The 13,002-nt window shown below is 42.9% G+C and overlaps 1 protein-coding gene across 2 annotated transcripts in view; it reads left to right on the top strand.

Moving 5' to 3' along the window:
* Window positions 1-2,397: 2,397 nt before the first annotated feature.
* The window catches only part of spata17 (spermatogenesis associated 17), a 64,760-nt gene continuing 54,155 nt past the window's right edge, over window positions 2,398-13,002 (top strand). The window contains exons 1-5 of one of the 2 annotated variants that reach the window (XM_071415590.1): window positions 2,398-2,610; window positions 2,891-2,980; window positions 3,914-3,995; window positions 5,250-5,300; window positions 8,627-8,730. In XM_071415590.1, coding sequence (XP_071271691.1) covers window positions 2,471-2,610; window positions 2,891-2,980; window positions 3,914-3,995; window positions 5,250-5,300; window positions 8,627-8,730 — 467 coding nt within the window. In that variant the 5' untranslated portion in view covers window positions 2,398-2,470. The remainder of the gene's footprint in view (window positions 2,611-2,890; window positions 2,981-3,913; window positions 3,996-5,249; window positions 5,301-8,626; window positions 8,731-13,002) is intronic. The other variant, XM_071415589.1, reaches the window with a different exon arrangement.

Raw genomic sequence — 13,002 nt, 5'->3', positions numbered from 1 at the left:
AATAATGATAAAACACCCCTACATTAAACTATTTTAAACAATGCCCAATTCATTACACCCTCCCACCTCCTCCATGGGCAATGGTGAGCTAATAAAGATATAATTTTTCTTTTACTCCGCCGGCAAAATCACACTTTTTATCCATTAGTAGGATATTAGGGTGAGTTGAAGGGAGGGATGAGAGAAAGAGAGAGAGAGATACAGAGAGAGAGAGAGGTTCAAATTGGTCTAAAAGCGTGTGGGAAAGAACGGGAAACTAGAGGTATAAAAAAAAGTCATAATGGATTTCAATTAGGTGATCCCTGGGATGTGAGGGATGCCTAGCCACATGGATTAATGTGCTGCAGGCAGATGTTTAATAATGGTAGTCTGGTCCTGGAGAGAGCACTCCATCCACCACACCCCATGCCCCCTGGAACACACACACACACACACAAACACAGGCTGCAGACAGACAGTGAGCGCTGGGGTGGGGTGGGGAGGCAATGAGCTGTGTGAGAGTGTTTGGCCGCGTGTGTGTGTGCGCGCCGTGTCTGTCTGTGCATGGGTGCATATGAGAATGCGTGCACCTATGTGTGTGTGTGTGTGTGTGTATGCCTGCATGTGTTTACCAGCTATATGAGCAGCCCTGGCCCCAGCCCTTGTGGCCCTCATTAAGAGACAATAGGCAGGAAGGAGGATGAGTGTTCTGGCTGTGAGAGGTGACCAGAGGATTGGTAAATGACATGCACAATGTGGCCCTAGCCTGGAGCTGGCTATTTCATCTGCCTTACCTCAGTAAAGACCATGGCTTGCACACACAGGCCTAATGCAGGCCTACGGCACAATGGGCAAAATAAAATGTATATGGGTTAGTTGATAAGTTATATGAAAAATAATTGTATAACGTTAGAACAATATAATATATAAAGATATGTGTGCCTGTGTGTAATTGGGCACATGGCTGTATTCACACTGTTTGGGGAGGTGTTGAGGTGTGTGTCTGCATCTCCGGCGGTCTCAATCTGGGCAGAAGTGGGTCACCTGGCGCCGTGTAAACAGCCTGCCTCTCCACAGCCTCTCCAGGTGACACCTCATCAACGTGCGCCAGGAGTGATGGCTTACACCCGTCTGCCTTGTCAAAACAACACTTCCAGGGCAATTACCAGGGTGGCCAGCCCACTGCAGCCCCCGATGGATGGGCCTGGCTGCCATGGGGTCACCCTTCTCCCCATAACTCTACCGGCCAGCACCGCAGTGGAGGGACAGCAAATTGGCCTGCGTCTTTCCGCTTGCTGAGCCCGTCCTCGCTGGTTATCTGTATTGCAGGAAGGGAGGGAGGGAGTGAGGGAGGAAGCTGGAGGATGGACACCTTGCCTCTATTGCCAAGGCAGAATATTTGACGTGTGGATAGGGGGGAAAGAGGGGAGGGAGGGTTGGAAAGGGGGGAAGAATAAAGTGATAACTCTGTGATGAGGGGCGATAACGTCGGGATGGGAGCAGGCTGAGAGTTGGTGAGCACTGACAGATCAATCGTCACTCCGACATTCTGCATCCTGGGATCTGTCAGCATTTAAAACGAGGGAAAGAGAGTGGAGCAGAGAGAGAGGGAGAGAGAGAGAGAGGGAGAGAAGGGGAATGTGACCAAGAAGAGGCGCTCTCCACAGAGGTAGATGTTCAGCGGCTCGATGTGGTGATTGAAAACCGTCAGAGCACTGACAGACTGTAGAGAACACAGAATAAGTATGACTTCGTACCTGCCTGCAGTCCTCCATTTTCAGTGTTGGCCTAAATGCTTGTTGTGAGGCAGGCAGCTCAATGGCAAATAGTTGAAGTTCACTAAAGAGTGTTTTGCTAGAAAGATTATATTCCAGCTGTTCTTATGCATCTTATTTTTCTGGATCCATTTTTTTAAATGTCAATTGAACTGCCTACCGCTATCACCTTGCTGTAGACCTAAATAAAACACCTGACTTCACCTAAAAGAGGTTGTCCAGCACCTTCCTTTGCTGTGTGACATGTGACTTTCTCACAGCAGGTAAATATAGGTATTATATTATAATAATATAGTATTATGTTTGTAATTTAAATCAGATACAATAAATAATCCATCAATTTACCTTAATTTTTCTTGCGGTAAATATAATTGATAAAACACATTATTTGAAAAACATAGATAACCTACACAATGCTTGCAATATTCAGATAATAGATAACTATAATTTTCATATAACGTTCAAATGCATTTCCCCCATCTGATACAATTCGCTAGGCTAAGGCTACAAGACTGAGCAAATTGCAAGGGTGTAAAAATAAACGCACACACAACAGCGTCCTCTAGTAATTCACTGGTACACAAATGTTTTTTTCCTGTGCTTATTCAGCCAAACAACGGCCAAACTACCTTACAAGTTGGCTTCTGACGAGAAGAGAAAAACATTTTGACAAACGCCCGGTGTCCACAACTTTCCCACCCATAAGAGACGCGCAAATGGAGAAGGAAACGGTTGTCTCTGTCGTTGTCAAGGGAACATGTAAACTCTTGTGTCTTGGTCCGGAGAGCATGGCTACGTTGGTCAGGTTGCAGAATGAGATTGAACAAATGAAAGAAGAATATTTCACCAGAAACAGGTAACGTTAATGCAGCTGTTGCAGCATGCACATTTAACTTGTAACCTACACTCTGTAACACGGTGAACTATTTCTAACAGTACCTGGCGTAACTGTTTTAAGTTGAGAAAAAAACTAGCTACTGTAGCTAGCTTACATTAGCTAGTTACTGTACCGGTAGCTAGCTAGTAAGGCAGCTTTGCTAACAACAACAACAGCGGATGCCTTTTATAGTATGATGAACAAACATCTGACTTGGTTGAACCATGCATGCTCGTACATTTCTGCATTTGCTGTGTAGGATAGCCGAGGAGAACAGACAGAGAGAGAACGAAGCAGCCATCCAAATACAGAGTTGGTTCAGGGGATGTCAGGTGCGGGCCTACCTCAGGTAAGAGATGTGTGTGGGAGTTAAAATAGCTCATTTTGTTGCAAAGGGGTTTTCCTAGTACATAAATTAACTTTGACAATGTAACAATAATTATAACACAAACTCCTAATTTCATCTCTAAAATATAAATATTATCATGCATGCAATTTCAAAGAATGAATACACCTAATTTGTAGTATTCTTTATCAAAACACTGCACCTTTTCTTCACCCCAAATAAAAATTGACCTTCAGCCGCATGACCCCGCAGAAGAACCCCCACCCCCCAAAACCTAAATGATCACTTTACAGTATGAAATGACCCCCTCTTGGTTTTAGAGAGTTGTGCAAATGGCTGAGGGAAATAAAGGCCTATTCCACTCTCTGCCTTGTACTGTGACCCTAACACCATTTTGCAGGGTCAGCTGACAAACTTCCAGACTGCAGGTTAATTCAGATTACTTTAGTTAATTGATCAATGTGTTAAGTGGCTAATTAGCCACATTTTGAGCTTCTTAAGTGCAACTCCGGGGTTACCATATCCCCCCTATAAGCATTGATTTTCTGGGCATATAAATGGCCTTTTGGAAATTGATGGCCTCGTTGAGGCTGGAATCGCAGTAGACTTGTATTTAGAGTATGTTTGATGATGAATACAAATGTCCACTTGCTCTGGGAGCCATGATCGCTGGACATAATTGAAAAGCCTTAAGTAAAGGTTGCTGTGCATTGTCCTGTCTGCAGGGGGGTGGACTATCTCTTATCGTGACCTTTCAACTCAACCAAAAAAAAGATTTTTACATATTTCTTTCCTTTTTTCTGCAGATTATCGGCAAGTCGAAATACTAGTCCACATACTGTACATAGTATATCCCATATTGTCTTATACCAGTAAATTAATCTCTTCATATTTCTTCTTTGTAAAAGCATATGTTTTCATGACCATTTCTCCCAGTCACCTACACAGGAAGGCCACCATTATTCAGAAGATATGGCGAGGATTCACAGCAAGGGCACATTTCAGACAAATGGTGAAGGTACGTTAGCCGCTGAAATGCTACGGATATATTGATTATGTTATGATAGCATACATTAAAATTCAATTGCTATATTCAGAAGCCGCAACTCTGACCTGAAGACATATAATTCACCTATTACACATTTGGAAATTAGCACTTAGGAATACGAAGTCATATGGTATGGAATTGCAGCTCTATCGCTTCTGGAATGCATAAACGAGAGAGGAAGAGAGTAAAGAGGGAGGGATGGTGGAAGGGTTTAGATTGCCTCCAACTGCTTCTTAATTGAACAGATTGTTGATACAAAATCCAATCCCCACTGCTCTCACAAATAATTTTCTCTGGATTGAGTTTTGTAAACAAATCACAACAGCTATTTATCACCTCCTAAATTGACTGTTTGGTAAAGCATAACTGCCAGGCACATTTGGGAAGCTTTCACGAGCTGGAATCTGGGGATAACCCTGATTTAATGTTAGGTAAAGGACATGTCACCAGACACACACAGTATCTGAAAAATAAAACAGAACTCATTGAATCTCTCAAAATTACCAAAACAACGTTCTATGACTTCAGAGTTCAGACTTTGCAGAGTTTAACTTTCATTATTATACATGACTCAAAACCAACACCCTTATTTTTCCCTCTGAACTCTCATCTCCACATTAGGCCAAACTTCCTCTCGTCTTTCACGTCTTTGTCTTCCTCCATGAGCGTTCCCTCTTTCTTACGTCGTTATTAAAAAGAGACATGTTTGAGATATGAATTCCTTTTATATAGTTCTCTCAAGTTTGCTCCTGTAAATGTGCCCCCAGTGGTCTGGGCACAGCGGAACGAGGCGTGAGGCGAGCCGTGTGAATATTCTGGCCTTTGTTAGTCTATCCTGGCTGGAGCGTCATTGGTTATCAAACCCAGCGGAGAGCACTGGGCCATCATACATCTCCATTAGCTCTCAGCTTGACTACCATACATTTTCTTGGCCTTGTCTGCATTATGTATTAAGAGAGGAGCCCTGTCCCCTCAATACAAAGTCTGACTTATACCTCCCTCTCCCTCGACACACACATAGACACAAGCTTGCATGTGCACGCACACACACTCTTTCCCTCCCTCCATCCCTCTCTCTCTCTCTCTCTCTCTCTCTCCGTGGTGTCTATGAGACTTATTATGTATAAGGTATAAAGACTTCTTTATCTCTGGGCTGCTCAGGACAGATCAGAGAGCCTGGATAAGGCGACAGAGATGTAACGCCGTCTCTCCTTTTGTTCACAGGCCGCATATTTTATCATGAAGATGAATTTCTACCACGAGATGTCCGTCAGGGTAAATATCACACTGTCTGTTTTAGCAAATGGAGAGTCCCCTGGTCTCACAATGTGATCCCCACGAGTAGTTCTGCAGTCCTGTTTCATTTCACCACCAGTGTCTCTGTCCGTATGTGGGGGTGCACAGTAGAAATACTACACATCCTGGATAATTCTACCTATATACCATACAGCAATTGATTGTAATGGAATGTTATCAGTATTATTTTGCATCGGATGGGCAAAATTCTTATTACATTTAGTCTAGATTTTAATATGCAGTTTTGATCAGACAATCTTATTTAAATTAAATTCAGGTCTTTTTCCGGATCAAAACGGTTCTTAGGTGGTGGGCGTGGCAGGGGTGTGGCAGGGGACGCGGTTGGCCCGTCGGCGCTGCTGAATCTTAGAGAACATTCTGGACACCTCCATCTTAGCGGTCAGCGACATTTTAGAATTTTTAAGCCGATTCACTGCAATTCCACACATTTCTCTATTAAAGGTAGACTCAGCGATTTTGACGTAGATGCAGAAAGTAAAGGGTATAGTGGGTCAATTTACGCATCAACTAAGAGTGTTGAAGCGCGAGGCTCAACTTCTCTGCTGTTTTGGTGCCCTGGTTACCACGCTGTGAACAGCATGAAGCGAACTTGTGCACTAACACAGATACTGCGTGACTGTATGGGAGCGAAGTCTTGTATCTCGCTCATTTCAATATCTGCGGTGCTGCTTGTGGCAACGTCATTTCGCTGAGTCCACCATTAAGCTGAGACAAATTTGAGCAGTTTTAAAGCAAATTTCCTGACATTCTACACATTTTGCCATGCAGCTGAGAGAAAATGTTGAAGTTTTAAAGCTAATTTCGAGCAATTATGTGTTATTTTGCTCAAACATATCAAGAAAATCTATACTGCTAATTTCATTGTTTTTGGAATTTTCAATTATCCCTGACTGTCTAGCTTTTATTTTGGTAATTGTTACTTATCAAAGATTATATTCTTAAAAAATATATAGGTCCATTATCTTTTCTACATACTTTATATGTGGTTTCAGTCGTTTAAGTTAACGTTGAAAGCATTTTTCCATCACGAAAATTAATTAACACTGTTTGGACTTGGGCGACCCAAAAAAACACTTAGGCCCAAGAATTTCAATGGCAGAAAATCCCAGAAATGATATTATACCCTTTTGCACAGGCATTTATGTTGAAACTAAATGGAATAGTTGTACTCAGTTATGCTAAACCAGTCAGGAGAGAAGTTAGCATGTTTAGCCTTATTATTAGCATTTTTAGCTAAGCTGTGACAAATATCTGGTTGAAAAACTTTTCTGCTGGCTTTTCCTCTAGAGCAGATCTTTCTGTCATAGCCCATATCGTCATAAGTCCCATTTGACCAGTTTAACAACTCCTACCACACAACCTATAAATCAAAAGCCTTTGCATTTGAGTGATGCTTTGGCACTTTTATGCGAGGATATCGCATCGAAACCTTATATTTTACAATTCCATATAGCCTCTCTTTTCCACCCCAAGTGAAATTGTTAAAGATTTTTTTATAAGCCCACAAAATTCTATGCTTTATTGAAAAAGGGTACATTACCAGTGAGTTGTTTGGACATTCGCTGAAACCACAGAAATTTGAGGAAAAGTTTTATGACAGACAGTTATCCAAACAAATAAAGAAGTCCAGGCCCAGTGTTTTAGTCAGGCTCATGTTACGTGCAGCCATCTGGATCTGACCAAGTGCCTGAGGTCACAGGGCCAAAGGTTAAAGGTCATGTCGGCACTTAGAGGAGAACAGAAGCTTCACAGCAGGATAGACCTGCTTTATTACTCCTGTAAAACATGTCATATGTTCAGGAATCTGAATGGATGTCAAAATCTGATCAAATAAAAATAAGGAAGGATTATTGTAAAAATGGTTGTTGTAAAATGCTGGGGGGTCTTGAAAGGCCTAAGCATTTCATTCAAATTATACAAAACGTTATCCTCAAATGAAACAAATAGGGCCTCGTGCTAATGTTTTGGTTTTATTTATATTAATTTCTTAAAAAATATATGTTTTAGGTAACTACACGATTGTATTTGTAAGTGGGGAGATTTAAACTGTACATGTACTGTACACTGCGGACCATATCAGCGACTCTCATATTTGAGTTGTATATTTTTCAACCTTCTTATATCACGATGAAGTCGGGTTTAAACCTGGTCGAATCAGTGCAGTGAATCACCAGCCCACCAACTGATGAGAGGGAAATAGAAGAAACAAGCCACAGTTACACCAACATGTAGTACAATCATGTTTACTGAGATGCTGTTTTAGAATAGTCTACATTGAAAATGTTGTGACATTTTCATGGGTAGTGTGTCCAACCCACCGGTTTCGGTGTGCCGGAGTGTAGACGCTATTTTTTCAAAAAGGGCCCAGTGAAAAAGCTGCATACACAGGTGTAGTAAACTTTGGAGCAACGCAGAGTATGTTGTGTGTGATAAACTCAGTCTCCAACTCTGCGTGTGTGTGTGTGTGTGTGTGTGTGTGTGTGTGTGTGTGTGTGTGTGTGTGTGTGTGTGTGTGTGTGTGTGTGTGTGTGTGTGTGTGTGTGTGTGTGTGTGTGTGTGTGTGTGAAGGACATCTCCACCCACCGCCTCTCATTGACCAGAAAAAAAAGATACAATCTCTGAATCCCCTTGTGGCACTTCCTTTTCAATCAATTTTTATTCTAGTCCTTTTTCTTCCTTTCCTCCGATGTCTTTATCATCGTCGCTCTAGCAAAGGCTAATGTATTAGCACGTTAATAGAAAACAGTGTTTACAAGAGGCCCGAGACTTTTGATTAGATTTAACCCGGCCAATATGCATCATTGATTTCGCTAGTCAAAAAAAGGTCAACAAGAACTTTGAGTTGCGAGCCGGGCAATTACTTTATTTAAAATGATCTATTGACTGCGGATCAATCGCAATTCTCATTTTGGTCTTATTTATTTTCTACTGGCTCTCCCCTCTTCTGATAATTCTTCTACCTGCTATTGTTTAATCTTCTAATTAGAGTGAAGGACATCCGCTCCCCTCTGTTTAGAGATCTGGCCCCAGCTTAGGGGCACACTCGTTGTGTGTGGGTGTTTGCGTGTGTGCGCGTGTCCATACCGTGCATGCATACGTGTGTGTGTGTCAAGTCAAACTGACATAAATGCAAGGGACCTCTAAAGCAAGTGTTGCCAGTCCAGTTTGCATAAAGTTGTATTTAATACAACCCAAAAAAAAACTGTCAGTTCGGTCCCATCTCATCTAACTGGTGGATTGTTAAGTTAACTATAGATGTGTGTTGCTGTGTTTTTCTCCTACAGATACAGCAGAGGTGGAGAGGTTACTGCGTGAGGAAATACAGCCATAACTACTACGCACGCAAGAGATACATGGAGGGACTGGCCCGCAAAAACAAACAGATCAGGTACTATACATTAAGAGGACTGATAGAAGCCATCTGTCTAAAGTAGGTAACATACCAGAGATATTAACAGAGATAAATAGTCCGTGTCGAGCTATGTACTATACAAATGTCTCCGGTGAGTTCTCTATCCCTTCTTCAGTCGATTCAGTACATACCCAATTATGTATTCATTATTCCAGTTTGTAGTTTTATTTCGGAGGATAAGTTGTAGGCTATTGGAATAGATGTGTTTTCTTTACAGAGTGCTACCTCACTCTTCCTATTGGCCAGTCTTTGCCGTGTGCAAGAAAGTCTGAGAAGGTATGGGTGTTATGCTAATGTGTATCGTGGCACCAAGAGACTCCTATTAGTTAACAAGGAGCAGAGTTTATGCTTAACAGGAATTCACTCTGGGTGCTTGGGCAGAGATGAATTGATCTGATTAATCTAGAGGCGGCGAGTATGATGGCTATACATGTGTACCGGTAACCTGAAGGAGAAAAAAAAACTATTCAGAAGTGCCTTGGGTGGCCAGCGAACGACGTGACAAAATAAAAAAAATGTGCCTGTGATTTTTTTTCCAGCGAGAGCTCCGGCATTAATAAAACATGCTCGGCTCCAGGGGCCGAAAAAGATGCCATCGTTTATTTTATACAGTAAAAAAAATAAATGTACGTTTAAGTCACATTTTTTTATGTCGCTAATATATTTTTGTGGGGGGGGTAAAAATATCTTAAGGCTTCAGCTAAAATTAAATGTAAATTTGTTAAGTGCTCGTCGGATCACTGACTCCCCCCTCCCTCCAGAGGTAGGCAGGCCTGGTGAGAAGTAATGAGGTTTGTCACCTCTGAGTTGTGTCACCTCAGACACCTGCACAGCTACAGCAGACTTACAACACTAGGTTATACTGGTATGTGTGCAGTGGGATAGCCAGGGACATGATGGGTATGATAGAACCTGGTTACATTTGCATTTCCATGACGTCTCTGTATGATTCTAGCACAGCCCACACGTCACCTGTCTTCTTTACGAGCATTTGCTAGTCCACAAACACAGTGGTTCTGTGGTGTTGAGAGGGTAACACAAACACCAGGTAGACAGTGGAAGCCTGCTTCCCCGTTTAAGGTATAGGACACACAAAATGGCCAAATAGGTAGAGATTTCAATTAGGCCTGTTCCCCTATATTCAGCCTCGGTATTTATCTGGACTCATAGGCCAAATATGATCTGATTCATAGACCAAATAGGTTGTTGGGAGGCAGACTATGTGTTGTGATAAACTGGCTGTGGGTGAGAGTGGATGAGATGGTTGTGGGTAAGGGTGGGAGATATCGGTGAGAGTCAGGAGGATGTTGCCATCTCAATGTTTCCCTGTCTATCATTCCCAGACACACACACACACACACACACACACACATACACACACACACACACACACACACACATACACACACACGCGCGCACGCACGCACACACACACACACACACACACACACACACACACACACACACACACACACACACACACACACGGCCATTGAGCCCCTCCTCTCTGGCTGCTCCTCTCCATGGAGAGGTCATCCTCTCGCCAGTTAATCACTTGTTTATTTAGTGCTTCTGGGGCCGCGATCAATTAACGCAGCGCCACGTTTATTTAAAATATCCTTTCTGTGTTCGCCAGGGCCCCTCGGATCGCACACTGCCCGATCACTCACCCCGCAAAGGTCCGCTTTTTAATCCGCCGCTCCCTCCCTCCCACCATCCCTCCACCCCTCTGTCTGTCCGCTGCATAAATTATTCAAAGTTTTACTAATGGCTCCCATTTAGTGCAGGCCGACTGGCCTGGCATGCCAATGACGGGAGACTGCCCGACGGGAGGACCATCTCTTTCGCGCTCTCTCTCTTTCTTCCTGCTCCTCACTGACGGATCTCCCCATACAAAACCATCTGTGTCATTTCATTAACCGCACCGCCCGACGCTCTCTCTCTCTCCCTCCTACCCTCTCTCCCCCTGGCCGGGGTTCACCATGTTAGCGTGTCCATCTTCATGGAGCTGTCCCCTCCTGCATAGCCTAATGAAGTCAGGACCTCTCGGCACCACTGTAATTCAAGCGACTAGAGTTGGTGCAACACAACAATTTATCACTTGTCAGGAAGACACTTAAAGTTGTGCTGCTTAATAAGGGCATCCTGCGAGCCTGGGCAATTAGGAGGGAGCCGTTTGCATATTTACTAAATGCGGAGTGTCATTGCCACCACGGCCTGTTGCCTGCATGAATTATTATTCTATCTGCAATAAACAGCTGGGTAATTATTACTGCCATAATCAGATAAATTCTCTCTGTAATGTTCTAACGTGGCAAAATCTTTTAACTCATCGCGGGCTGAGGGAAATTTATGGACTCGGAGTGGTGAGGCTGAGGGATTTTACTCTCTGTGTGGCGTCCCGGTTCTCGGCTCAAGGACATCCATGAAAGGAGATCTGGGAGGACCGGTCCTCCAGTTACACACTTCCTGACGCTACACCAGGGGTGTAGAGGAGGTCACGTACACACTGGCTTTGATTGGAGGGTTTTGTCTCCGTGTGAAAAGTCTGTTGCTCTCCAGTTCAGTCACTGACTCGTTAGGAAGTACTTCGCCACAGGAAGGAAAGTGATGAAAAAAATATTGCTTTTGGTTGTCATCACTTTTTTGTGTTTTTTGTGTTTTTTGGAGGGTTTGGTATTTTTGTTGAAGTTGACACCTCACCCTGGAAATCCGCTGTTTCTTCTTGTTACAGGAGGGAATCTGTTGAATAAACAAACCTGGTTAACTTCTGTTTTGTGATTTCTGGTTTTGTGGTTCTATATAATTGCAGTAAACTTGTCCTGTTGATGGCGATGATGTTGTGTGTCCTCTGCCGTGGTAGGGTTACAGGTTGGTCAGGGTTGAGGCCTGCTCTATTAGAGGTCATAGGTCAGAGGTCAATATATCGAGTCAGACACTGGAAGTTAATGGACTGCTGAAAATTCCCTCCCTGCCAGCTATTGAATTATTTAATTGGAACAATTAAAACAGCCAATCGGCTTGTACGGTCATTAAATATTTAGGAGAGCCAATTAGCTGCTCCGGTGTTGGCCTGGAGGACTGGTGGGCCGGCCTGCTACCCCACCCCGCTACCCCACAAAGCACCAGGCTATGATTTCCCCATCACCCCACTCTACCCGTACCCAGCTCTATGCCCCAAGATTTTAAATATAGATAAAGCAGCTGTATGCATGTGTTTATGCTGTAATACACTGTCATCATCGTCATAGTTTCAACAGGGACTACAGAACAGCTGCTGGGATCTGATAGTTCACATGTACAACATGAAAAGGAGATTTTTGTTCCAAATACAGATCCAACACTGTTGATTTAGAAATGTTTTCATAGAAGTAGTATTTCCTTGACATCCTATTGGATCCTTTAAACAGGTTAAATGTTGTTAACAGTATTTTGTAAATTAGTTGTATGTATACTCACATGTTATATTTAATTACCTGTTTTTTGTTTAAATGCTTTGTAATTTATATACATGTATGAAGAGGCCTATATGATTTTACAATGAAAATGTTCCCTGTTTCATCAAATCATATCAAGCTTTATTTAAAGCACATTTATCTGTCTCGACACATACAGACATACAAAAACAAAGATTAACAATGTCTAACAGACAAGTACAAATTCTCATAAAAGACAGATTTGTAAGAATATATCACAAATATCTAGAACATCTAGTACAAATACGTTGTTGTACACTCTGACCACTGTAATATTTCTCTCCTATCTGATTTTCTTTCCTTAATTGCTAACTATCATTAATGTGCTTCTACAGTTTAAGTTGAGCATGAGACAACTTTCCTAAAAGAGAGGTTAACCCCTAGAAAAGTGTTCTGCCTAACTTCTGCCCAGCTTTGACTGAACTTCTCTCCTGTGTGAGTTGAGTGTTGAGGACGCGGAAAGGTCACGCGTGTTGGGCCGCTCCCGTGCTCCCCCTCCCTCCCTCACCCCCCCCCCCATGACCATCAGAAGTAATGAGGGTTGTATGTTCTCCTGCTCAGCCGTGACACAGATCGAGGTCCCTTCAGCCGTTACAAATCTGTTTGGCTTTTGTCCACTACACAGCAATTAATAATAAACCTGGGATATAGGGAGACAAAGGTCACCGACACAGCCACCAGCATACATCGATGCACACATGTGCACACACACACACGGTGGCCGGAGACGGCGGAAAAAGAAAGGGGAAAGAAACCTGAAACAGACTGTCCC

The sequence above is a fragment of the Salvelinus alpinus genome, chromosome 9, assembly GCF_045679555.1.
Source record: "Salvelinus alpinus chromosome 9, SLU_Salpinus.1, whole genome shotgun sequence".
Taxonomy (NCBI): Eukaryota; Metazoa; Chordata; class Actinopteri; order Salmoniformes; family Salmonidae; genus Salvelinus; species Salvelinus alpinus.
The sequence above is the reverse complement of the archived record's forward strand: the minus strand, read 5'-3'. Positions and strand labels throughout refer to the sequence as shown.